Source organism: Drechmeria coniospora, chromosome 03 (assembly GCF_001625195.1).
Source record: "Drechmeria coniospora strain ARSEF 6962 chromosome 03, whole genome shotgun sequence".
NCBI classification, from domain to species: domain Eukaryota; kingdom Fungi; phylum Ascomycota; class Sordariomycetes; order Hypocreales; family Ophiocordycipitaceae; genus Drechmeria; species Drechmeria coniospora.
The window spans coordinates 1,352,404-1,376,493 of NC_054391.1; the positions used below are offsets into that span (position 1 = coordinate 1,352,404).

A 24,090-nucleotide genomic window follows, 5' to 3' on the forward strand; every position below is an offset into this window, starting at 1 on the left:
GTTGACACTCGAGAGAGGAGATGGCGATTCAACCGGACATGGATGTTGGCCATCGCAACCTGATGAGTCAGCCAAGATATGATTGGCTCCCGATATGACAATGCCGTTCGTCAATGAATGTCCTCGCAGGCATGATGGCGTTGCAATACGACTTGAGCATCGACACACCCGTTGCTTCCCGTGAGCAATGTAAAAGCGTGCAATGGAACTCGAAGATATCTTTCAGTGGTATTTGGGCATTTGGGCGAGGACGGCATTTTGATGGCGAGTCCCTCAACGCAGCATGATGCTACTTTGTTGGACTTTTGAGCTCGCACGTGAACACGCGCAGAGGTGTGACGAGATGGAAAATTAGTTTAGTATTTATTTTCACATCTACATACATGCATACATGCATACATACATTCCAAATCACGCAGGGGATTCTGCTGGTCTCATGGAACAATATCGGCATTGTGCCGAGAACAGTTGATAATCGCACGACAGTCGCCGTGAGCCGGTGCAACCTGTCAAAGGAGCTGGTGCTGTACTCCACAGGGAGTATTACTCCAAGTACTGTACCCTACAGCGGATGATACGACGGTGATAGTGGGGGGGTTCAGCGTCCATGGGACAGGCAGTGAGTTGGTGGTTGGCAGCGCGGGACCTAAACCCAACTACTAGTGGTAGGTGCAGGGCCTAGGGAAGTAACTTATAGCGTCAAGGCCTGTGCTCAGAGGGCACTAATATTGCTAGTAGTTGTACTCCGTACGTACTCTGTAATATTACAAGCTCAGTTCGTACTATAAGTAGATGTACATGTACCCTGCTGTATTAATGTACTGGCTACTGAGTACTCCGTACATCTGGCACTGCTTAGGTAATGTAAACAAATCAAGTCCGAGCTATGTCAATGAGTCTCCCATCTTTCTCGCGTTTATCAATCACTTTTCCATCACGTTGCTTGATCGCTTTTTCGCAATTCTGGCGTTTTGACTTGTTTCGAAAGCGCCATCGTATGAAGAGCGTGTCCCTGCCCATTGACTCGATGATTCTTTGAGCGATTTCTTCTTGTACCGCATTTGACGCCTCGCATCAGCACCGCGCCGTATCTCACCGCCGCACATACGCGTCGTCCATCGATGACCTCGAGCTCTCCATCGCCACCAGAGCTACGCTTTGCGTGCATTCCGAACGTATATTGGCTCTACACGACACTCCCAGAAACGCCTCCCGCTGTTTACGCTTTGGATTCAACCTAGCCAGCGTCCGGCATCTGTACACTCCGCGAGCTCTCGTTTCCTCACTTCGATACCCAACTCCATACCCATCCATCCCCATATCCACACACCAGGCACTCTGGCTCGTTCGCCATGGACGCGACGAAAAACCCAGAATGGGGCAACGGCTCTGAGCCCACTCTGGAGTAAGGCGTCTCTTCAAACCGGAGTGCTCGATCGCCGTCGCGTGCTGACTTGCTCGTCAGGAACCCCAAGCCGAACCACAACCAGACGGTAACAAAGGCGCAAAACGTGTGGACTTTTTCCTGCTAGTACGCTCACCCAGATCAAATTCCGAGTTCTTTGCACCATGCACTAATGCCTCTCCTCTCGCAGTTCTTGGTGCAAAGCCTTTCTGCTGAGCAACCCATTATTTCGCCGCCCCGCTTGGACCCGAGTCGAAGTTCCCTGCCGGCTGCCTGACAGGCCTTCGATTCGCACCATCATGAAGAAGATTGGCTTTCCGTTTCGCTATCGCATGATTACCAGATCCATGCATCAGGCGCTGCGAGAAGGACAGGAGGCGGAGTGCGAACTGCCGGCAAGCAAGCGCCAACGGCTTGATTCCTCGGCACCCGCACAAGGTGACGGCCAGTTCTCGAGCTGGCCCATCTCGGAGGCCGCGATGATGTGTGCCATCCTGGGCGCCAAAGGTACTCGGACTCTCCTGCCAACATCGGCATGGCCTCCGCTAACAGCTTGACAGTCGACCTTGCCAATGCCGTCTTGGCTGGCTCGCCAAAGGGTTTCGCCCAAGAAATCGATCGACTGCGAGAAATCCCGACACAATGCATTCCCTCCAAGCGCAGAATTGATTCTCACTTTCGAATCGAAGAGGATGGAATCATCGGCGGTTACCGCCTGCGCAGCTACGACATTATCTGGCCGATTCTGATGAAGTCGAATCGGCAGGAACATCCCGTCATCGACATACGAGCGGCCGCCATCGCAGAAATATCGGCCAACCTCGAGGGGCTTTGCCAAGACCCGCGCGTGCCGGTTGCTCGCCTTGGAGCACCTGGACTGTCGGAAATCGGAGATGTGACAGAGCCAGAAGGCTCTCCGTCCCTGACGAGGCCCCATTCATCGCCATGCGACACGAAGTCTCCGACGAAGCGGGAGCCTCTGCCGACAAGTCCCATCAAGGCTCGTAGGTTGAGCGAGACCATGGTGCGCCTCTTGCCGGCCTCGAGCCCGCAGGTCGCCTCGTCGCCGACCAAATCGGCTTCGCCTCCATCGACACCCTTGGTCGAGGCGGCGACTTTGCCGGGGCTCGCGACAACGTCCCCCATTCGGAGACTGCCGGTGCCCTCGAGTTCCGCTCCGAACACGCCCGCGTTGATGCCATGGCCGGTCAAAATCAGCACTGGTCATGGAAGGGGGGACCTCTCGGCACCTTCTTCGCCCTTTGTGTCGGTTCCCAGCTCGCTCGGTCGACCTGTCGAGCCGACGCCGCCGCGACGGAGCCCGACAACAGAGGCATCGACTCCCCACTTGGCGCTTTCGGCCCAGCACGGAGCGCGGCCGGGACCGCTGACGACGCCGCAGCAGCTACCGTCAGCCATCGACGGCATCGACGGCATCGACGCAAGCCCCTGCGACTCTTTCGATTTCGGACACATCTCCTCGACCTTTAACTCTCCTGCCCCCGTTCACTCGCCCCTTCGCATTTCCTGCCGAGCCAGCGGAATGAACAAGGCGAGTCGGAGAAAAAGCGAGCCCTTGGTCCGGCGCCGATGGAGGAGCCATGCGGCCCCGAGGAAATCGACATCACCGCAGAAACTGTCGTTCAGCAACAAACTGTTTGTCGACATCAGCCCTTCCGCCGCCTCCTCGCCCCTCGTTCCGCGTCCGGGTCAGGAAAGCGCTGGCGTCGTCAAGGATTCGGTCGCCAAGAAGGAAGGATTTCACACTCCCCAAACGTCCAGCTCCCCGGACGTGGCCTTGGGTGAGATGGTGACGCCCGCGATATCGTGGGCCAAGATGACTGGCCGCGCTCCACCTGCGTCCCAGAAAATGGCGAGGACGACGACGACCGACAAGTGCTTTAGTGTGGACATGCGACGGAACCTTGACATCTTTGGCGGAGCGCAGACGTCGATTCCCACTCCGCAGAGCTCGGTGGACCTGCTCGCAAGGATGGCCGCAGACAGCTGCGACGGTGAGGCGAGAGTGGTGGTGACGCAGGCGGACGACAGGATCTTTGTGCGGTTTAAGCTGCCGGTCGAACATGCCTCGAAGTTCCCCGTCACCCCATCGTTGCCCTACGACGACGACAGCGATAGCCTCGGTCGCGATTACATGCGCGATTTCATCAAGCGTTCGAGGCCGAGGAAGTCATCGACGACGGAGACGGGGTCTCCGATGGCGGCCCCTGGGAAGCGACAGCCGCTTGGTGCCAAGAACCCAAACACGGAGAGCCCACAGAAGCGGGCTGGGACCGCCGACGTGGTCGGCGAGGCAAAGAGGCAGAAGCTGCCGGGTCCGCACGATTCAGATGACAAGTCGACGGAGAGAGAGCGGCAGACGCAGGCGAGGACACAAGAGACGGGCAGCAACGGCGCCGAATCGGAGAAGCCGGAGGCGGCGGCGACGCGGCGCTCATCGCGGCTGCAGCACCAGCAGACGTCTGGGCCCAAGCCGTCGATCTCAGGGCCGGCCAAGGCGGGAACGGGGTCGAGGAAGAATGGGCGCGCGACCGGCATCAAGCAAGGGGTGAGAAAGGGGCAGGACGTGGTCTTGCAGACGCGGACGAACACACGCAACAATAGAGGTGCTGCGATGTATCCGACCGAAGTCTTGGCAAGGCAGGCGTTGGAAGAGGCGGGGGGTGACGGGTCCGAAGAGAAGTCGGCGACTGCTAAGGGTGGAAAGAATGTCGGCTGGAAGGAGCCGTTGGTCTCGGACCATCAACCAAAGGCCAAGAGAGGCAGAGGGGCGAGCAAGGAGGCGAAGGCGAAGACGACGCAAGGGAAGACGGGCATGGCGAGGCCTACGCGGGCCTCGGCCGGCGCGGCGAAGCAGCATTCCGGCGGCGTAACCGCTGCGCTGGGCACGTCGACGAACGGGACACCCGGACGAGGCCGCGTGACGCGAAGCTCGGCTCGACAGAAGAAGTGATGGCGGACGGCACCAAGACTTGAGCGGATGGAAGGATTTGAATTTGGACCGGGACAAGTGCAGTCAGTTCGCCTTGGTTTCTTCGGGAGCTGGCCAGATGGGGGGGAGGCAGTAAACAATAGAGAATAGCCAACAAAAAAAAAACAAGAATGCCGAAGTGGCGAGCTTTTGCCTTTCGGTGAGATAATGAAAAGGCTCAGGATCGAGAGGTCACTTTGGACGCGTACGAACTCCTACATGTATTGCATGAAGCTGCTCAAGCTGTGGAGCGGGGGGTTCTTGGCCGCATCGCAAGGGATCGATACAGGGTAGGCCGGCAGCTGCCTCCTGGACAAGGTTCAAGCGCATGCGAAAACCTGGCGGCGGCTCGGTGTGAAAAAGGGTCGATGCGATATGTTTCCCCATCGATTTGAATCCCACCAAAAGGCGTACGGGAGATATCACATGGACATGGTGATGGGTTGGGTTATTCTATCATTGTCCATCGTCAGGACGCGACTTTGTTGGGACTGGCGCGAATTTCAACCATGACATCATTGGGGTGCTAAGGGTCGCCGGGAGGTAGGTCATGTGCCGCGGGAGGGTGACAGAAAAGGCGGTTCAGTCTTTCAGGAGTCAGGAAGGCCAACCAAGTATTATGCGGAATAGAAACAGGACAGTGTGCCGAGCCAAGCGTACCATTCTTCGGCGACATACATGTGCCTATGATGGAAACACGGGCCGCCCGTGCTGAGCGACGGCACTATTCGTCCGTTCCTCTTTTGTCCAACATTGCATCCTATTTCTTCCCATCTCGCAGACCCATTCTCTCATTGAGCGGCGATGGAGGGCCATTCTTTGACGGTGTACAGGCACTTTCAACAGCGGCATCGATTTCGGCCGATTGTCGCTACCTCTGCCAATCGTTCCATGTCGATATTGGGCGGTTCGCTGCGGCGGGAGCGGAGTGACTTGATGGCAAAGAAGTGCAGGACTGCAGTTGGACACGACCGATGAATGGGGGACGCTAGGATGGCCGACCGGGCTAGGCCAGCCTTGCATTGACTGCTGCAAACTGCCTTTGCATAGCGGGTGTAATTATTTAAACTTACCTTCTGGGGGGCGCCTACGACGGGCGCCTAGCAGTAGCTGGCAGTAGCTGGCAGTAGCGGGGGGTTAGCTGGCAGTAGCGGGGTTTTCTGCCTGTTCGTCCGTGGCTGGCGGGTCGTCGACAGCGGGCTCCCGATTCGCATTCGTACAAGGCAATTACAGCGCGACTACAGTATTACTCCGTACTCCGTACTCTGTTATTATACTTGCACCTAATGGCGGCTCCGGTGCTACAGGTGCCTCGGAGTACGTGCTCTGTACAGCAATTGTCGGCTCGCAGGGTACAGCGTGAGACTCCTGTTTGTGTGCCCCTACGAACGGCGTACGTCGCACGGCACAATCTGCACGACAGGACAGTCAAGTGTTACGGGCTCCAGCTCAGGGCTCCAGCTCGTCCAATTCAACGCCAGCCTATTGCGTACGAGCATGGCGATGATGCAAAGTTAACATTACGATAGTTGAGATCTAGGCAAGATCGATGCCATGGCCTGACCAATTGGCGGAATGGAACGTGGCTGCCATTCGCAGGGCGAGGCTGCAAGCGCTCCTCTCGAGCCTCTTCCCACGCAGGCGCCTCGCTCGCAGCGGCTTGCTCGGGGCTGGTGGCGGTTGGCTGTGGCCAGTATTACCAGAAGACTGGAGATGACTAGAGCCGATGGGGAAAGGGACACGGTCGCAAAGCGACGTGTACAGTTGTCGTTGCGCACTTGGACCAAAGCAGACAGGCAAGCTAGCACCCAGGCACGCAAGCAACTTCCACCTGTAGTGACAGTAGCTCGCTGTAGCTCGACGTAGCTCGCCGTAGTCACCGCTGTCGCTGTCATCGCCGTAGCCGCCGTAGCTTGCTGTAGCTCGCCGTACCCCACCGGAGCTCCCCACCATTTCCGTATCCTCCTCCCGTCACAGGACCCCGACGGCGGACAGCACAGCGCTACCTGGCAGGACGAGAAGGCGGGAAGAAGCACGACGACGACCATTAGTGCCAACACCCTACGGCTGCTAGGTCGCTACTAGGCAGTGTGCCGCTGGTCGCGTCACCGCGCAGCAGCAGCAGCAGCAGCAGCAGCAACAGCAGCAGCCGCGGGCTGGCCAGGAGAAGGGCCCAGCAGGGCGCCGGTTGTAGCGTAGCAGCGAGCAGGGTCATTGAGTTTCGATGCAAAGCAACGAACACGTAATTACCATGGACGTGGATGTGGCCAACTGACTTTTTGGCCGATTCGGACAGGAATGCGGGCGCATGATTTCGGTGGCGGTAGGTGGTTCGAAAAGTGGTCGTCGATCAAGCCTAGACATCGCCTCGCCATCCACCGTTCTGGTAACTCGGTCCCCACGCCCCGCACAAGGAAACCCGGCCGGTCGGGACGTACGAGAGGGAGAGGAGATTGGCGAGATACAACAACGGCTTGGTCCACATGCCATTGCAACGCATGAGTTGGCAGGACGGAGGGGACTGATTCACACGTTCCGGACGAGCCGACCGGGCCATCGTCTCGACGTGGCGAAAGACGGCAGCGGCTGGTGGTTGCTCGGATCATCGAGCCAACAGATGACGCATGGCCATGCAATCGAAAGCAGTGGCAAGTACGGAGTGCGTGCCGGCCAGCTTGCGGCTGCGAGAAGCTCGTGCAAGTTCCTTGGATGGCCATGACTCTTTTTTGCCTCCACCAAGGCTGTCGGCCTGGCGGGGAGGCGAGTGCGGTTCCTGGTGCTTGCACCGTGCTCTTCCGACAGAGCAGGCACATGCATGTGCTACAGCTGCTGCCACGGAGAGTGCTGCGTCGGAGCCGACGGGTCCCTAGCCGTTTTTTGTCGGTGAGCAAGGTGACCGACTTTCTGTCGAGTACGCATGTCCAGACGGAGGGGGCGAGGCGTATGGCAAGATGACATGTACCTGGCCGGTACCTGCCAGCCAGCCCGCGATCCCGAGGACGAGGACGAGTCACCGGGGGCGTTCCCTGTTCGGAAGGGATGGTGGGGGCCTTGGTCCCCGAGTGGCTTCCCCGAGGACATGTCATGACATGGACAGGCAAAGGCAGCCACGGGGCGGGACAGTGCGAACGCTCGCCAGGCGCCTTCGCCGCACTGGCCCGATGGCGATAAGCTTTCGGGTGGCCAGCGTCCGTTGGGACGGACCAGTCGAGTGCTCGAAGCATGGGTTCCGCGCAGCGTGCGTCGAGTAATGATAGCTTCTTGCCCGTTTGGTAGCAATGGCTCGTAGCCATCGACGCAGGCACCGGGGTATTAGATTCGTAGCTACATGGACTAGTGCTGGCAGCGGCGGACGGCGAGCACCTGCGTCCCCTGCGTCCTGAGCTAGCTGGCGGCCGCTTGCACATGCATGGGAGCACCACCTACTCTGTACGGCACGACTGTTCGAGGCCCAGAGAGGTCCAGGCAGTCCGCGGCCGACGACGGTCACGTCACGCCGCATGCTGCCGCCGACAGCGCGCGGCGACAGGCACCAGCGAGGGGCCAGTCCGAGACTGACTGACTGCTGGCTCGCCGCCCCGCTTCTCCTCGTCGTCGTCTCCCCGCGGCGCCAACCAAGGTCCACCCACCCGTCCGTCCTCGACGACCGGCGACGCGGCGGGATGGAGGCACGTTGGTGAAGGCATCGTGACCAGAAGGGGAACCTGACGAGACGCCGACGCGTCCCGGGCGCTTGCCGCCTCGTGGTGGTGGTGGTGGTGGTCGTCAAAACCAAGCCCGGACGGGAAGCTCGGTGGCGTCGAGGGAGGAGTCGGAGAGCGGACGGAGAGGAGATGATGATGACCCATGATGATAGCCCGTGCCTCGACGGGCGAGAACGGAACGTCATCGAGCGAGGCCGTCGGCGCAACCATGTTCATGTGCCGCGCCGGACTAGGGGTAGGGGCAGCAGGCAGGCGCGCAGGTGGGCAGGCGTCCAAGACAGCGCCGGAGGATGAGCAGCAGGTCAGGTCCGTCCCGTCCAGCGCCCGGGAATCATGGATACACCGAGACATGAGCTCGATGATTCATGGACGCGTGCTTGCATCGGCGCCGCGCAGCGTCGGGAAGGCGAGGCTGCTGGCGTTGAAAACCTCCGCTCACCCGCCCAACCAGATGGCGCCCAATATGCTGGCCTCGGTGACGAGGGACCGGATGGAAGGCAGCATGCTACGTCGGCATGTACTGCAACTACCTACGTGCACTGTGCCTGCCCTACCTGCATGTTCAGCACCTGCACGTACCGGGCGTCGACCGACCGCGGATACCTGTCAGCATCTGTACCAGTGGTACGAGAAGGCGACGGGAACCCTTTCTGGAAGCTGCTAGTCGCCGCCGCCGTTGGTTGGCCGCACATGTGGCGAGCGACCTTGGGACCTTGGGGCGCAGGCAAGTGCTCCTACCTAAGAGGGTACCTACCTACCTGCTACGGTACGTGCTCGGCAGCCACATGCGCATGAGTCAACGTTGCCGTTCCTTGCCGTTCCTTCCTACCTGCTAGGCGAGCAAGTCCTTGGTCGCCTTGTTCGCGCCTGCCATCCAAGTCCTCTGTCCGCTCGGACGACTACGTGCAATGGTCTTTCCTCCATCGATACGGATGAGGCCTACCTCGCACAGTGCATAATCGCCGTCTCGTACTTCCCTCCAGTCATTGTCCAGCACGAGCGCGTGCCAAGCCGTCGGGCCTTCCGCTTCCAGCGGGGGAGTCGACGGATCGGACCCACTCTCGACTCCAGGGAAAGCACCACCCCGCCTCGACGACGGCGCAACAGTGCAAGGACCCCACATGCCACGATAAGCTCTCTCTGGCGGCTGGCGGCTGGCCTCGAGCACTGTGCGACGTCGCCGTCCCACGCTGTCCCTTCACCGTCTCCCCCGCCGCCGCTTTGGTCCGCGAGGCGTCCGAGGCGTGAGGCGGCCGAGGCGGTACACCAACTTGTCGGACTTGAAATTCATGCGTCAAACTGTAATCGGTGATCCGACAGACCGTACGCTTCCGCCACGCCGCCAAGAGGCCATGATTGCCCTCGTCGGTCGTGCCTCGTCGGGTCCGTGGCTGACCATGGCACTCTCCCGTCGCGTCGGTACTTGGACGAGGTAGGAAGCCAGCTGAGCTCCTGAGCCTCCGAAGCGGCGCCCTAAGCTACAGTAAGCTACAGTACGCATGAAGTTGCCAGGACGCCAAGGGGATCGAGAACGGAGCACCGGTACAGGCACCAAGCTACGGCGGAAGCAGGCAGCTTCAGAGGCAGGCGGCCGAGGACCTGTGCCTCTGTCCGCGTGCTGCAAGCTGACTGCTGACGGTACCGACGCACTGCAGACGGACCCAAGTGCGTGCGGTAGGCAGACGGACGTGCCGTGGACAGACCTTTGTGCGGCACTCGTACCTCGTTGCCGCAGACTCCCTCTTCCTGCGCTCGCTCGTGCGTGCATGCATGCATCGGGCGCCGTTCCCCATCATCAATCCAATCCATCCGCGCGGCTCCGAGCAGGTGAACAAGCTGCCGACACGGCGGCCCAACTTGCCTGCGCTCGAACCGCGTGGCCATCAAACCGAGACCGCCATCCGCGCGTCCCCAAGACAAGGCCCCCAAAGGTACTCAAAGGTCGGCAAACGCCAGGGTCCCCGCCAGGCCCCCCACCGATCGACGGCCGTCCCACTGTTCCACTGCACTGTCCCAACACTCTGGGATCCGGTGGGGCCACGTCCCCTCAGCTGGTCCCGGCAGCGCCGTCAGCGCCACCGAAGACCTTTGGCGCCTCAGGCTTGACTCTTACATCGCTAGCACCGAGTCACTCGATCGCCTCGCCATCGCGGCCTCGATCCAGCTGTCCCGGGAACTAATATAACTTCGTCGAGCTCTCCCTCCACCTCGCCCTCCTGCTCCCTCCTCCTCCTCTTTCCCCTCACCTCTGCCTGCACCGAACATCAACCTGCAGCTCCACCACAGCCGTGCACATACGAACAGAACTTGGACAGGATCCAGTCTGACTCTCTGCCAACATCACCCTCCTCACAACTCCCCTCATCCCCTCGTCCCCTCGTCGACACCCTTCCTCGTCGACACCCTTCTTCTGCCTTCTTCCCCCTCCTCTTCCACGCGACCCAGCCGGACAGAGGATCGAAACTGGCAGGCCGGAACCGCAAGGACACGAGCAGGTCTCAACCCATCTCGTCGACCAAGTCGACCAAGACGACCGACACCAAAGCCGACACCAACGCCAACACCGCCTCCAGCTCCAAAACCGTCGTCGGCAAGACGCACCAAACACGTCCAACGGCCAAGGAAACCCACGACGTGAGCGAAGCAACCGCCACCATGTCGCCCAAGTCGGAAGCTACCTACTACCTCTTGCCCGATCTCTGCGCCCTCGACACGTCAGCCCGAGAGCTCGAGCTCGACGCCCATGCTTGGGTCCAGCCCACCATCATCGATGATGACGACCTGACTTTTGGCGGCAAGCCGCTGAGCGCCTGGTACGAAGAGGAGCGCAGCCGGCTCAGCAGCAGCGCCGCGAGCAGCGACGACGACCAGTGCGAGGAGCGACGCGGCCGCGAGCGCACCAGGAGGCACCGCAAGGACGGGAGCGCCAAGTCCTATCACCACCACCACCACCACCACAGCCACCACGGCCACGATCAGAAATGATTTCGCACCCTCTCCTCGCATCCCAATCTCCTCGCCGTCGGCTGGTCCGGCGTTGGACGAGGCGCTGGTGCCGCGTCCGCGACACGGATCCCCGCCACTTTCTTCGTCATGGTCAAGCGATACAATAGCATCGGTTCCCTTCCAGGAGCCCCGGGGTTTTCCTTTTCGCCTTCAAATACATCATCGTTGCCATCATTTCGCTTTATCAAGATACCACAAAACTCCAAGGCAACAACCATCAATACTCTTGTCATAGTCGTCGTCGCCATCATCATTATCGTCATAATCATCATCATCGTCATCGTCATCATCGTCATCATCCTCACCATCCTCACCATCCTCACCATCCTCACCATCCCCATCATCCTCACCATTCTCACCATTCATCATCCGTCATCATCCTCATCATCCCTCACCATCGTTGTCATCGTCTTTCGCCTCTAGCGCGGCAGACTTCCGTCCGTTTGAGATACCTCTTTGTGTTTCATCGCTAGGCTCATTTGCATTGGGAAGGAAATTCGCATGTTGCACATGGCAGTCGGGACGCGTCGAGGAGCGTGCGCAAGCATGGCCGACCCGATGCGGAAGACTGGAACGGGAGTGACACATGCCGCAGGCTGCATGTGCGCATACATATACGGATATCGAGTACTATATAACCATGACCCCTTGGTATAGGTCATCGCGGGCCATGGGCATCGCCGCACAGGCGTACATATATTGTACCTTGACGCGCATTTCATAGCCACAGCTACTTTGGGTAGAGCAGGTACAAGCATACGGAGTCCCTGCAACTAAATAGTGTATACCTACTACGTATTGGGGTCTCCGTGCCCCGTGCTGAACAACCAAAGTACCTACTTGACTGCTTGTGAAACTATATCGATGCCGATTGGCCGAAGAGCGAATGCTTGCATCAGGGGCGCCATGACCGCCAGCCGGACTGCTGCTTGCGACTGCTCCTCCGCCGAGTCGGCCCATTCAGGGATCCCAGTCGCCTACTTTTACAGTGAGTGCTACTTGTTTGTCATTCCCCTGTGCCATTCATCTGTCTCAACGTTTGATTCTAATTTCCGTCGCAGCCTCGTCACGAAAGCCCCATGCCCAACGGGCGCACGATGCCGCATAAGCCAGTCATCGTTCGCGCAATGCCCGTACTTGTTGGTCAACCTCATCCCTCCCGCACCGACGACACCCATCACAAGCCCGTGATCTTTGTTCCCTGGAAAATGGTACACGACACAGATACAGAATACATGTATGCATGCGGCGTGGCATCGTCGGCTTCCCCGAGACCCCACCGCTATCTCGGCCATCGGCTGGTCTGGCCGGTGCCATGAACGGTTGCCGTTTCCGAAACGACTATGCGACGAGGGCATTGACTCCAAGTAAGTGTACGTGCACGGAATTGCCGTGGTCCGTGGTCCGTGGGCCGCCGGCACCGTTCCGTGCCCCGCCCACTTCGGCGGTTCATCTCAAACCAGTGTGGGCAGACGGGGGGGGCGGGCAGCCCGGCGATCGGCCCATACACACACTCACCCGTCCCGATCGACCCCCCCCCCCAATTTCTCGGCCGGCACGGCTAGAGTGTCATCATCTTCATACAGGCATGTATGTATGCATGCACGAGCACGACCGCAATGTACGCACACGCGCGGCGATGACGACCAAGATTAAAAGCTAAGGAATACATCACCAGTCGAGCAAGAGATCGGACAAGGTTCTTCCTTGGCCGGGCCTTGACGGTGAGAATAGACGCCGTGGTCAATATAATATGATTGATGTGCATGGCCCACCCCGGCCCTTGATCGCTTCGTTTCTAGGCAATCCCACTCTCGTTCCCTGATTTTTACACGATACGAGATCGACCCAGACCGCTTAACAAGTTGCCAAGAAATGCGCACGAACCCGCCATCCGCCAGGCCGGTTCACTCCCAGTCCTTTTCGACGAGCCACTGGTCCTCCAACTTCAGGCGCGTGCCCGTCAACAGGTCGCAGTCGCGATGGCCCCATTTGCGGCGGAAGACCTCGCGCCCGGCCTCGGTCAGCACCTCGATGGCCTCGGCGAAGCCGCGCGAAGGATAGTAATAGGGTTCGCCGCGACCGCCCTGCTGGCCGAGCTGCCAGGTGTTGCGACCGCGCTCGCCGTGCTTGTAGTGGAACATGCGATCGGCCGTGTCGCGCAGCTTGGTCCAGTACGCGCGCGCTTCCGTCTCGTTGCCCCTGATCTCAGTGCCTCCCTTATTCACCCCGTTCCACGTCTCTCCCTTCTCCGTCTTCTCCGTCTTCTCCGTCTTCTCCGTCTTCTCCGTCTTCTCCGTCTTTTCCGCCTTCTCCGTCTTCGCCGCCTTCTCCGTCTTCGCCGTCTTCGCCGCATTGTCCTCCGCCCCTCCCTCCTTGCCATCCTCAGCCTTACCCTTGTCCATTTCCCCTTCCTTCGCCGTCCTCTTAATCATCTTGTTCCCAGTCTTGTCCTCGTCGCCGTCTTCGTCACCGTCCTCGTCACCGTCCTCGGCATCGTCCTCGACGGTATTGACCACCGGCGCAGGCGCCTTCGGCGGTGGCGGCGGCGGGTTCGGATCGGTAAATGCCGGCTCCACCTCGGGCCTGCGGTACAAGGCGACGAGGTCGTCGAGGACGGTGCTCACGTCGGTGATGATGCCCGCCTTGGCTTCCGTCTGGGTCCAGTTGTGCATGAGCAGACGCGAGTGCATGTCGCAGTCGTTCATGTAAAAGGGGATGAACGTGTCCCAGCCACCGACCTCGTCGTAGGCCTCGCGGTTGACGAGCGCCAGGTGGTCGTAGGCGAAGAACTTGTTGGCCCAGCGCTCGCCGTGGCGGATGGCGAGCTGCAGCGCCGTCAGGCACAGCTCGTATACCGTCTTGTAGCCCGCGTGACCGGCCTCCGGCGTGACATCTTCGAGTCCGTCCTCGTACGAGAGGACGAGCACGTCCATGTGAGACCAAAAGTAAAACGGCCACGTGTTCTCGTGCGCGAGGTGGAGGTAGAAATTCTGCAGCTGGGCAAAGTTCAGGAGGACGGGCGTGCGGATGAGGTTGACGCCGAGCTTGTGAAGCTGCTCGTGGTTCAGGTAGAGCGGGTTCTGCAGCGAGAGCTTCCCCTGCTCGTTGGCCTTGCCGACGCCCGTGTTCTCGACGACGTAGATCTGCTCGGCCGGCCAGCCGGCGGTGATGTAGGAGACGACGGCCTGCAGCAGGACGGGCCAGGAGCGGGTGAAGCCGATGAAAAGCGGGGGAGGGTACGAGAGCCCGTAGGCCTCGTGCAGGCCGGCCTTGGGCAAGTTCCAAACCGGCACCGGAGGCGGCGCCTGCGTCTGCAGCGCCGGGAAGGGATCCTTGATGGGGGGAGGTGACCAGGTCGGGTTGGGTCGATAACGGACCGGACGTCGGGCACGCTCCTGGGCCGCCTTGGCCTCCGCCGCCTTGGCCTCCTCCGACTTTTCCTTCTGGACGACGTTGGCGACCTTGGTCATGTACTGGCGCGCCGTCGTCCGGGGACCATCCTGGGAGGCGAGGATAAGGAAGAGGATGGAGACGGCGACGGCGACGACGACGAGCCGCCGTCTGATCCAGATCATCTTGGAGCTCGTGCCGGTGCACCCCTCGTCTGGCTAGCTTGCCACGTCGGCGGCAACCTCTGCCCGGCTCCTCGAACGGACGAATCGGCTGAAGTCAGCTGCCGGTTGGATGACGGCAAGCTCGACCGTTGGCTTCTCCGTCGAGAGGGTGACGTTTGATGCCCCCCCCCTCAGCTGGGATATGTCGATCTGCACGCGCACAGTATTGCACGTCGACCGGGCGTCGCCGATTGCGAGGCCGGCAGGATCGAGAAGTCGTCCGCTTCTTTCGTCCCGAGACCAAAGGAACGACGTTCAATCCCTCGCCCTCGTCCTTGATAGGATAGGAAAGCTCGCGGTGGCAAGCGTATAGGGGCGGAAGGATTCATATACCGGCATGCCACGACGAGGTCAGAGTCGGCTCGTGAGCATCAGACTGACGGTCCAATTCCGGATGCGTTTCTTTCAACGCCAAGCGAATGACGCATGATGGAGAGAAGTTGGGCAAAGCGTGGAGAGGGAAAGACGAGGGTGAAAAGCAGTGTCTAGGGCAGATGTGGAGTGGTCTCCGAGCCAGCGCCACGTTGTCGAGCAGCGGTACGAGGCGGTGCATGGAGTACAGTAAACGTGCTGGTTGGTACGGAGTACAGTAGTTGTACATCGGAACGAGTGCTGTGTGTTATTATGGGGCCGGCTCTGATGGGCAGGGGCTGGTCGTGTGGTTGCATTTACTGTAGTATCGTGCTAAGCCTCTTCTCGGCTCGCGCCTATCTTAGCAACGTTCGCGGACGGAGTACAGTACTAAGTATGTACGGAGTACATGTACTTTTACCTACACTCATACGCGAGCGCTAGTATAGAGTACCTAGTACTTACGTGTGCGCTGCATACGCTAATACGGGCAAGAACCCTTATCTGTAGCGAGGATTGCTGTACAGCGGGGCTTGCGGCAGCTGCCCGAGCAACTAAGCAAGTAATACAACTAATTACCTAGGGAGCAACCCCTTAGCACACTGTGTACAGAAACAAGCACAAAAGGGAGAGGGAACCAGCAGGCATACAAGTACTCCGTACGGGCCCGAACAAAGGGTTGCTTGCCGGGGCATGCAAGGGCAACCGGCGCCCCTCCGTCTTGCTCATACAACGTACTTGGGTGGAGGAAGTAGTGCATGCTTGGAGGTACATGCTTAGGTGCGAGGCCGAGTTTCTAGAATTCGAGATGGTTCTCGCGCACCAACCGTCCATGCAAGAACGGAGTGGAGCAGGCGACAAGGTCTCCTAGCATTCTACTGTGCCTACCTCGCATTTTACTGTAATTACCTACTACTGTGCAGTAGGTACGGAGTCGTACCTTGGTACTTACTTGCGTAGCATTCTACTCTGCAGTACGGAGTACCTACCTCCTGGCATTCACTTTACCTACTAGGTACCTACAGTAATAGTACCTAGTACCTATTAGCATTTTACTGAACCTACCGCCTAGCATTCTACAGTACTCTACCTACCTAGGTACTAAGGTACTACATACCTAGTAGTAGCATCCTGCAGCACCTATACAGTAAAGTAAAGCATTCTGCAGCACCTACTTGTACATGGCACTCCGTACCACATAATAGCCTCTAGGTGTAGTTGTGCACGTACATTACGCGTGCTCGTACAAATATGCTTCGTGCACAAATACGAGGGAGTGTCAACTCGCATGAAGTTGACTCCAAGCAGGTATATGTAATGCCCAGTGCGCTCAACCATCCTCGTTCGAAGTCTTGGGTATTAACGACCATCCCGGACGCAAGTATTTGTCCGATGCGAAGCATACCGTAAGTACTCCGTACTGTACGTGTACTTAAATGCACTTGCAAGGACTGTTCGTATTATTACCCTGGCCTGATTTTCTAGTGACAGGCATCCCAGGGATACGCCAGGTACCGAGCAGGTACGTACCGTGCATCGCTTATTCCCCAAGTGGACCTACTGCGTTGCTGCGCCTCTTTTCCTTGATCGACTGGGCAGTCTACAGTATTACCTCGCGCGCGCGTGCTGGCGTACATGATACTGATGCTATCGAGCAGGTACGAATGCCTGACACCATCCCTTCATCATCTCCTCGCCGCCGGTACGGGAACCTGAGAAATCCGCGACTGGCTGGCGGATTCGTGGAATGATGGTGCCGAGAGTGCGGGGGACGTACGGTAGGGTACTAGGTATTCGAGGGATGGCTGCGCGTTAGTACTGACGGGTGACGTTGACGTTGACAGGCGGCAGGGGGTTGCCGGCGGCGCGTACCGAGCAAAATACGCCGATGCCGGTCAGTGCATGCGATGTTTAATTCGTGAGAGGCAGCATGCAGGTATTACCTACTCGTGAGGAGCCAAACGCAAGCACGTCCACATACTTGCGAGTATACTGTACGCATACTGTAATTGTACTCGTATTAGTACTTGCACGTCGTTGCCCTGCGCAAGTGCAGTGTACTTACTTACTTACATGTACATGTACATGGAGGTGTAATACTGAATTCAGTGTGATTTAAGTGCTTGCTGTCATCGTAGGTTTATTCTAGATCGGCTGGCCCCACATGCCAGGCTGGCAATACTATCCTTACGGAGTAATACTCCGTACAACGACACAACTAAGTACTGTAATTATTCCTGTATGTACGGAGTACATGCATGCTCTCAGAGTTCGTTCACTCCGTACTACGGAGAACTGAAAGTACATGTAAGTGCAGTATCACCCTACTTGTACATGTACATGTGCAAGTACTGTACATACCTACAGTACTGTATCTGTAATCCGTAATTGCGCAGGTAATAGTTGTGTACGGAGTGCTCCTCACGAGTGAATGCATCCACATGCAAGTGCAGTACTCGTACAAGTACATGTACGTTGGACTGCTACTATTAGCGAATACTTGTATTATACTTAGTTTGTAGCTGCACTCCCCGTATTATAGTAGGTATACTTGCATGCTTGGATGTAGTTAGGTGTACATGTACATGTAGTGCGTGCACTCGAACGAGTACACCTACTCCGTACTCCGTACAGCACCTGTAGCTTCGTGTTCCGCAATGTATTATCTCGTAATACGTACTCAACTGTCTGTCATGCTCATGTCGGCCGATTGTGGGCCACTGGACGCCCTCGCCATTTACTGTAATGCTCAACTATATTTCACAAGGCTCCGAGTGTTCACAAGTCCTTACATACTTGGACTCTGCACGGGCACCAAAACGGCCAAACGCTGGAAGGTGCACGCGTGCGCACATGTATCAATCTGTACGGCGTTAAGACAGGTACGGTCAGGTGTTGATATGTTGGACATGGTGTCTGTGCTCTCTTGCCATCCCATTCATTATGGTTCCATGGCGTACATGTACAAGAACTGTGCCTGGCACTCTATGAAGCATGCAGAAGTACAGTGCGGAAGGCGCATTACATGTGGTTTCATCCATGCCAGTAGTTGGGGTGCGCTGTACACCTCCAATGTGCAACTACAGTACATGTACGGAGTACTTGCAAGTATTGCTGGGCATATACTGTAGGTACTGGACTTAGCACGGAGTACGAAGCACATGTACGGAGTCCTGTAGGAATACGGAGTAAGTGGTTGTATTACTCGTGATAGTACTGTACTTACGTACAAGCACAAGTATTCTGCAAGTACTCCGTAGCTGGCCAATCATTGTTTTCATGCACTACTTGAGTAATATGCGACTTACTTACGGAGTACACGTGCAGCAATTAACAGTACAGTACACACATCTTCATGTGCACCGCACGCACCTTCCCTGTCATCGGCCACGTATTACTGTATTGCCGGCAAGAGATGACTCGGTGCTCCAGCGCTGTGAACCCCCGCATGCATCACTTGAGCAAAACTCTTCAATTGAGCATCGACATCCGCCTGCTCACGTTCAACATCCACTCGTACCTGAACCCTGCCAACCCGCTGCTTACGAGCATGACACCTTCCGCCCTCGTTTCCATCGACGACGCCGTGCCCGATACCGTCTCGGTGGGTGCCAAACGGTGCAATCCTAGCGTGAATAGCCCGCCCGGATTCTTGAGCTTGGTCACGCACCGGCTCCGTCATCGACATTCGAGTAGTCGACCTCGATTGTCATGGCCGCGTCCGAGTGCAGCTTCCAGTACTCGTCCCACATCTTCTTGCTGACGGGGCCGACAAGGCCGCCGTTCACCGGCTTGCCGTCGAGCACCGTCACGGGCATGATGCCGCCCGCCGTCGTCGTCAGGAAGATTTCGTCGCAGTCGTAGGCCAGCTCCACCGGCACCGCCTCGCGGCGAACGTCGATGCCGTGAGCCTTGGCCACGCCGAAGACGGTCTCGCGCGTAATCCCCTCCAGGACGCCACGATCGGCCGTGTGCAGGATGCCGTCCTTGACCAGCACAATGTTGAAGCCGGCGCCCTCGGTCAAGTTGGCATCCCCATCCGTCAGGAAGGCGTACAGGGCACCCCTGTCCCGGGCCTCGAACATGCTCCGCACCAGGTCTCCCCACTGGAGGTTCTTGACCACCGGGTCCATGGCTCCCGGCGGAACGCGCCTCACCGTTCGCGCGACGATGGCGCTGCCGCCGACGTACTGCATCTCCGGCTGCATGACCCACACGTACGGCACGACGAACAAGTAGAGGTTGCTGACCATCTCCTCTGCCTTGGCCTCGCGGACGCCCCTCATGCCACGGGTGACGATGATGTCGACGAGGCCGTCCCTGATCCCGCTCCGACCGACCATGTCGACGATGATGTCCTGAATCTCCTCGGCCGGCAAGGGCATCGTCAGTCGGAGCTTGTCGCAACCGGCACGGAGACGGCTCATGTGGTCGTCGAAACGGAACAGGCGTCCGTCCCACACCGAGGCCACGTCGTATGTGAGATCGCTGTGCAGGAATCCTTGGTCGAGGAGCGGCATGCGCGCCTTGTGCACCGGCACGAGCTCCCCCGCGACCCAGGCGATCCCCTTGGCGAACCGGTTCCCGCTCGACTCCAGCACTGCGAGCCGCTCCCTGTAGGCCGCAAATACGTTATTCATGGACGCCATGCCGAAGAAGACGAGTATTTCTGGTGCGTGCAAAGGACCGAGAGACGCAAAAGGTCAACCGATTCCGGCACCGTTCGTGGAACTTGCCGTAACAGCTCAGGAGGCGAACGGCGACTCGTCATCGGGGACCGGTCACCGGCGCTTTATGAATCAGCAGGAGGGTGCAAACCCCATCCCACCTCTGCTTCAATCATCGTATGATGCTCTCCAATTAATACCAGAATTTCGGGTAGCACAAGGGCATCATTGCAGCCGTTCCTTAGGCTCGGAGCTCATGCATGAAACCCAACAGAGCTCCAACATGACATTGGCCGGCCAACCTCCGGGGACCACGCCCGAATGTGTATGTGTGTGTACGCGTCCCTGCCGTCTTGTCGGACGGGGGGGGAAAGTTACCATGGTAAGACGGTCCCCTGAGGGGCCTCGGCTATAACTCATGTGTGCCGCTGCTAGGTACACAAAGGACGAGATGCAATGCACTGATGTGTGCCGGCAAACCGAGTACGAGCATGAATGAAGAATACTTTCCAAGAAACATAACAAAAGAAATGCTCTGGCGATGAGATTTGAGTACCAGGGATCAGGGTCCGGCTGCTACGTGAGCGAGATGGAACGAATTAATATATGCTGGTACCGATGTGATGTGCTGACGAGGGATGAATCTAGTACAGACCCCCGACGGCGATGTCGGTTCAGCCTTGGCAAAATCCCGCAATGGGCGTCGCCGACAGCCCAAGGTAAGGAGGGTACCTGGCTGTACTGTACAGTACTTGTGTACATATCCGGCCACACTTTCTGCCAGTAGCGCTGGGTACTCCGTACAGTATACTGTACATATATTACCCCAAGCCGAGCCAACCCCACCGGCGTCCTGCTCGGCTCTCACGATATCCGTCGACCAAAGTATTGACCATGGAGTCAGAGAGAAGGAACATAGTCGTCGTCGGGCGAGTCAACCGGTGCCGTCATCGTTTCGCACAAAGTAGCTACTAACAGCCGCTGGCGGCAAACAGGGCTGGAGTCGCCGGGTTGACGACGGCATTTCTGTTGTCCAAGAACACGCGGTATAGCATCGTCGTCGTCGCGAAGCACATGCCCGGCGATTACGACATCGAGTACGCTTCACCATGGGCTGGAGCTAATTACATGCCGTGCGTCCGATGAAAGTGCCCTCGCCTACAGGCTGGAGGGCCATTTTGTCACCGTTGCTGACAGCTGATCCCAGCGTTTCCCTCCGGGGCACCGCCGCCGCCGACTGGGATAGGAACACCTGGGGTCCCCTACAGCATCTTGCGCAGCACCACCCCGAAGCCGGCGTGCACTTTCAAGGTGCGCTAGCTGGTAGTGTCTTGCATCTACCATTCCGCTGACTTCGTCGACCCGATGGAAGAGTGTGAGATTCACAGCCGGTCCAAGGATGCCGGCTCGACGACGGCCGACTGGTTCGCGGAACTCGTGTCCCCAAATCCGTGGTTCAAGGACCTTGTTCCCAACGTGAGTCGAGTTGACGCTGCTGCAACATTCTAGTCGGCGCTCACGCCCATGGCACCCATGCAGTTCCGGCCTCTTCCCAAGGAACAACTCGGCCCCGACGTCGACTTTGCCAACGTCTTCACCTCAGTCTGCATCAACACCGCCATCTACCTGCCGTGGCTCGTGTCGCGATGCCTCGAGAACGGTGTCGTATTCAAGCGGGTCGTCCTCGATCACATCGCCGGCGCCGCTGCACCCGGAATTCACCCGGCGAGCAGAGTGGATCTCGTCGTCAACTGCACCGGCCTCATGGCGTCAACCCTCGGCGGCGTTGAGGACAAGACGGTCGTGCCGGCCCGAGGCCAGATAGTCCTCGTCCGAAACGAAGCCGGCAAGATGATGGACATCTCCGGCACCGACGACGGTGACGAAGAGGCCTGCTACATCATGACGAGGGCCGCCGGCGGAGGCACCATCCTCGGCGGTTCGTACCAGAAGGGGAACTGGGAGTCGCAGGTCGACCCAAACCTGGCCGTCCGGATCATGAAGCGGGCCGTCGAGCTGTGCCCGCAGCTGACAGACGGACGGGGGATCGAGCACCTCGACGTCGTGAGGCACGGCGTCGGCTTGCGACCCGTTCGAGAGGGTGGCGCTCGAGTCGAGGCGGACCGCATCGAGGGCGTCCCGGTCGTGCACAACTACGGTCACGGCGGAGCCGGATACCAATCCTCCTACGGCTGCGCCCAGCATGCCGCCCGCCTCGTCGATGAAGCTCTGGGGACCCGCGCCAAGCTCTAGCGGCAGTCTAGGGTTGAATCGACTGACGATCCCCCCTCTCCCTTTCCCCTTCCACTCGTCCCTTGGATATTACCAGCTACCCCCCCCTCGTTGCTACCGAGATTTGGATACATCCGTGTACGTGTATCCATATTTCGTTGTTGAAATATCAAAGGAGGTGCCGTCATGTATTCGTCAAGCTGTTCTAGTCCTGCCTTCTTGTACTGATTGTTTGCCGTCGCGTCTGTGGTTCTGGGTTGCTTGCATGTAGCACAGTCACCTTCTGGCCAGTGCTGCGGCAGTGATTCTTACACCTACACCCGCTGCCAGCAGATTCGATTGATCCTTGTTCTCATCACACCAGTACTCGCATCGAGTGCCGACGCGAAGCGGGATAGGACATCGACGTTGATCAATTAACACGAATCGGCCTGCACCGGCGCGTGTTTGTATCCCCGTGGCCCTGACAATCACTCGCAGTGCAAGCCAAAGTCGCTGACTGTGTGTCTGCCAGGAAGCCGCGGTCGTATGAACGCCGCTAGACGTCGATGAGCGAACCCCTTGGATCATGCTAGTGACGCAAAAGTCTTCCAGATGATTCTGCGGAACCATGATTCGGACGAAAAGGGATGCCTGCCTGGAACGGCATCGCGAGAGCTTAAAATCGAGTCTGGCACAGGCCTACATCCTTGACTCACAACCCACATACAATGCACTCTCCCGATTCCTTGATATAAAAGGACGATTCACTGTCACACGACATTTGAAACTTGGCTTCTTGTTCAATATTCGTGCATGAATGATTTGCCGATGCGACATCCGCACAGCTCCAGCGCGTATGTATGTATTGGAGTGGACAACTTCCGCAATCGAACAGGCATACCTGCAACCTTTCCGAAGGCGAGTGACAGACAATTCATCCGTCTAGCTTGGATACACAGCAGCAAGAAACCGATATGGCGCACGAAGACGAAGCGGAGACTGATGCCGGGATGCAACAACGGGCCGAGCAGGGGCAACGCGATGACCATCTTCCGATTCCACATCCGCCGCCGCGTTCAACCGAACCAGGAACGCCGCAACGATCGAGAAAGTCGGGTTCAAAGGCGGCGAGAGCAAGGGCTCGGGCCACGAAGGCGACCGATTACAAGCCAAAACACCCCTCGCCTTTGAGCCAATGCTGGAATCAAGATAGTCTCCCCCCGTCGCCCACTCTTTCAGCAGATGTTGCTCCGGGAGACGTCGCGCCTCACTTCTTGCACCCTTATCCTCCACCTCCTGCTTCTGACCGCGATGAAGCACCACAGCAACGCCAGGAAATCTCGTACGGTTTTCCGAGAGAATCGCTCTCTGCCTGGGAAATCTGGTGCAACGAGCCGACCGAATCCATATACAGAGATGACATGGAAGACATGCAGGATCCCGACTTCAACCGGATGTATGAAGCTGCTGGACCGGACTTTGCGACCCTGATGAATATCATCGCACTGGAGCAAGAGCAGCAGCGACTACAGCAGCCGCCGATCGGCACGGGCAGACCGAGAAGTAGTGTGAGCATACGGCCACGCCCGACGCAGGAGCTGGTCGATACGCACCAAAATCCGCCATCTCAGGATACGTCACGCTCCCAAAATGACACCTCACGCTCTTCATCGTCGAAACGTGCATAGAGGTGATGACTCATTCTCCAACACGAACATGGACGGCATGTTCAGAGACCCCCGGAGATCCGGCCGAAGGCGCGGCTGAAGAATGAAGCATCGAAACTTTCCAAGGACCAAAACCCAGCGACCATGAACCTGCGACCAGTGACATGAAGTGGCAGGAACAAGGGTTCGCGGCGAGATCAGGCGGATTTCTGAGAAGGCTCGTCCTAGAAATCGACGTACATGAAAAGATCAGCGCGAGCTCAGCGCGAGATGCCGAGGAATCATGTTGACTGGGATGGTGAGCAATCCAAAGTTGAACCATCCATGTTCAAGGACAACTGGCTGCCCAGGAACCCGGCTGCATAGACGCCATTTTGCCGACGGTCGCATCTTCTTTGCGGGGTTCATGAACGAGAATCGTCACGTCTTTTTGAATTTACCATAGTTGGTTGTCTTAATGCAAAACA

The 24,090-nt window shown here is 58.1% G+C and overlaps 7 protein-coding genes across 7 annotated transcripts; 5 read left to right on the top strand and 2 right to left on the bottom strand.

Annotated features, from left to right (window-relative positions):
* Window positions 1–1,704: 1,704 nt before the first annotated feature.
* DCS_06239 (uncharacterized protein) lies at window positions 1,705–4,379 on the top strand (the record flags this gene model as incomplete). The annotated part of the gene is made up of 2 exons (XM_040803530.1): window positions 1,705–1,912; window positions 1,966–4,379. The coding sequence occupies 2 exons, from the start codon at window positions 1,705–1,707 to the stop codon at window positions 4,377–4,379; spliced, it is 2,622 nt and encodes an 873-aa protein (XP_040653634.1).
* A 5,221-nt stretch (window positions 4,380–9,600) lies between these two features.
* DCS_06240 (uncharacterized protein) lies at window positions 9,601–11,086 on the top strand (the record flags this gene model as incomplete). Its single annotated transcript, XM_040803531.1, has 3 exons — window positions 9,601–9,766; window positions 10,018–10,169; window positions 10,223–11,086. 3 exons carry the CDS (start codon window positions 9,601–9,603, stop codon window positions 11,084–11,086), a joined length of 1,182 nt encoding a protein of 393 aa, XP_040653635.1.
* A 108-nt stretch (window positions 11,087–11,194) lies between these two features.
* DCS_06241 (uncharacterized protein) lies at window positions 11,195–11,530 on the top strand (the record flags this gene model as incomplete). Its single annotated transcript, XM_040803532.1, has 1 exon — window positions 11,195–11,530. The coding sequence occupies one exon, from the start codon at window positions 11,195–11,197 to the stop codon at window positions 11,528–11,530; it is 336 nt and encodes a 111-aa protein (XP_040653636.1).
* A 1,484-nt stretch (window positions 11,531–13,014) lies between these two features.
* On the bottom strand, window positions 13,015–14,685 carry DCS_06242 (uncharacterized protein; the record flags this gene model as incomplete). Its single annotated transcript, XM_040803533.1, has 1 exon — window positions 13,015–14,685. One exon carries the CDS (start codon window positions 14,683–14,685, stop codon window positions 13,015–13,017), a length of 1,671 nt encoding a protein of 556 aa, XP_040653637.1.
* A 4,052-nt stretch (window positions 14,686–18,737) lies between these two features.
* DCS_06243 (uncharacterized protein) lies at window positions 18,738–19,724 on the bottom strand (the record flags this gene model as incomplete). Its single annotated transcript, XM_040803534.1, has 1 exon — window positions 18,738–19,724. One exon carries the CDS (start codon window positions 19,722–19,724, stop codon window positions 18,738–18,740), a length of 987 nt encoding a protein of 328 aa, XP_040653638.1.
* A 714-nt stretch (window positions 19,725–20,438) lies between these two features.
* On the top strand, window positions 20,439–21,995 carry DCS_06244 (D-amino-acid oxidase; the record flags this gene model as incomplete). Its single annotated transcript, XM_040803535.1, has 5 exons — window positions 20,439–20,461; window positions 20,738–20,875; window positions 20,950–21,053; window positions 21,115–21,218; window positions 21,282–21,995. The coding sequence occupies 5 exons, from the start codon at window positions 20,439–20,441 to the stop codon at window positions 21,993–21,995; spliced, it is 1,083 nt and encodes a 360-aa protein (XP_040653639.1).
* A 935-nt stretch (window positions 21,996–22,930) lies between these two features.
* On the top strand, window positions 22,931–23,644 carry DCS_06245 (uncharacterized protein; the record flags this gene model as incomplete). Its single annotated transcript, XM_040803536.1, has 1 exon — window positions 22,931–23,644. One exon carries the CDS (start codon window positions 22,931–22,933, stop codon window positions 23,642–23,644), a length of 714 nt encoding a protein of 237 aa, XP_040653640.1.
* Between the last annotated feature and the right edge of the window lie 446 nt (window positions 23,645–24,090).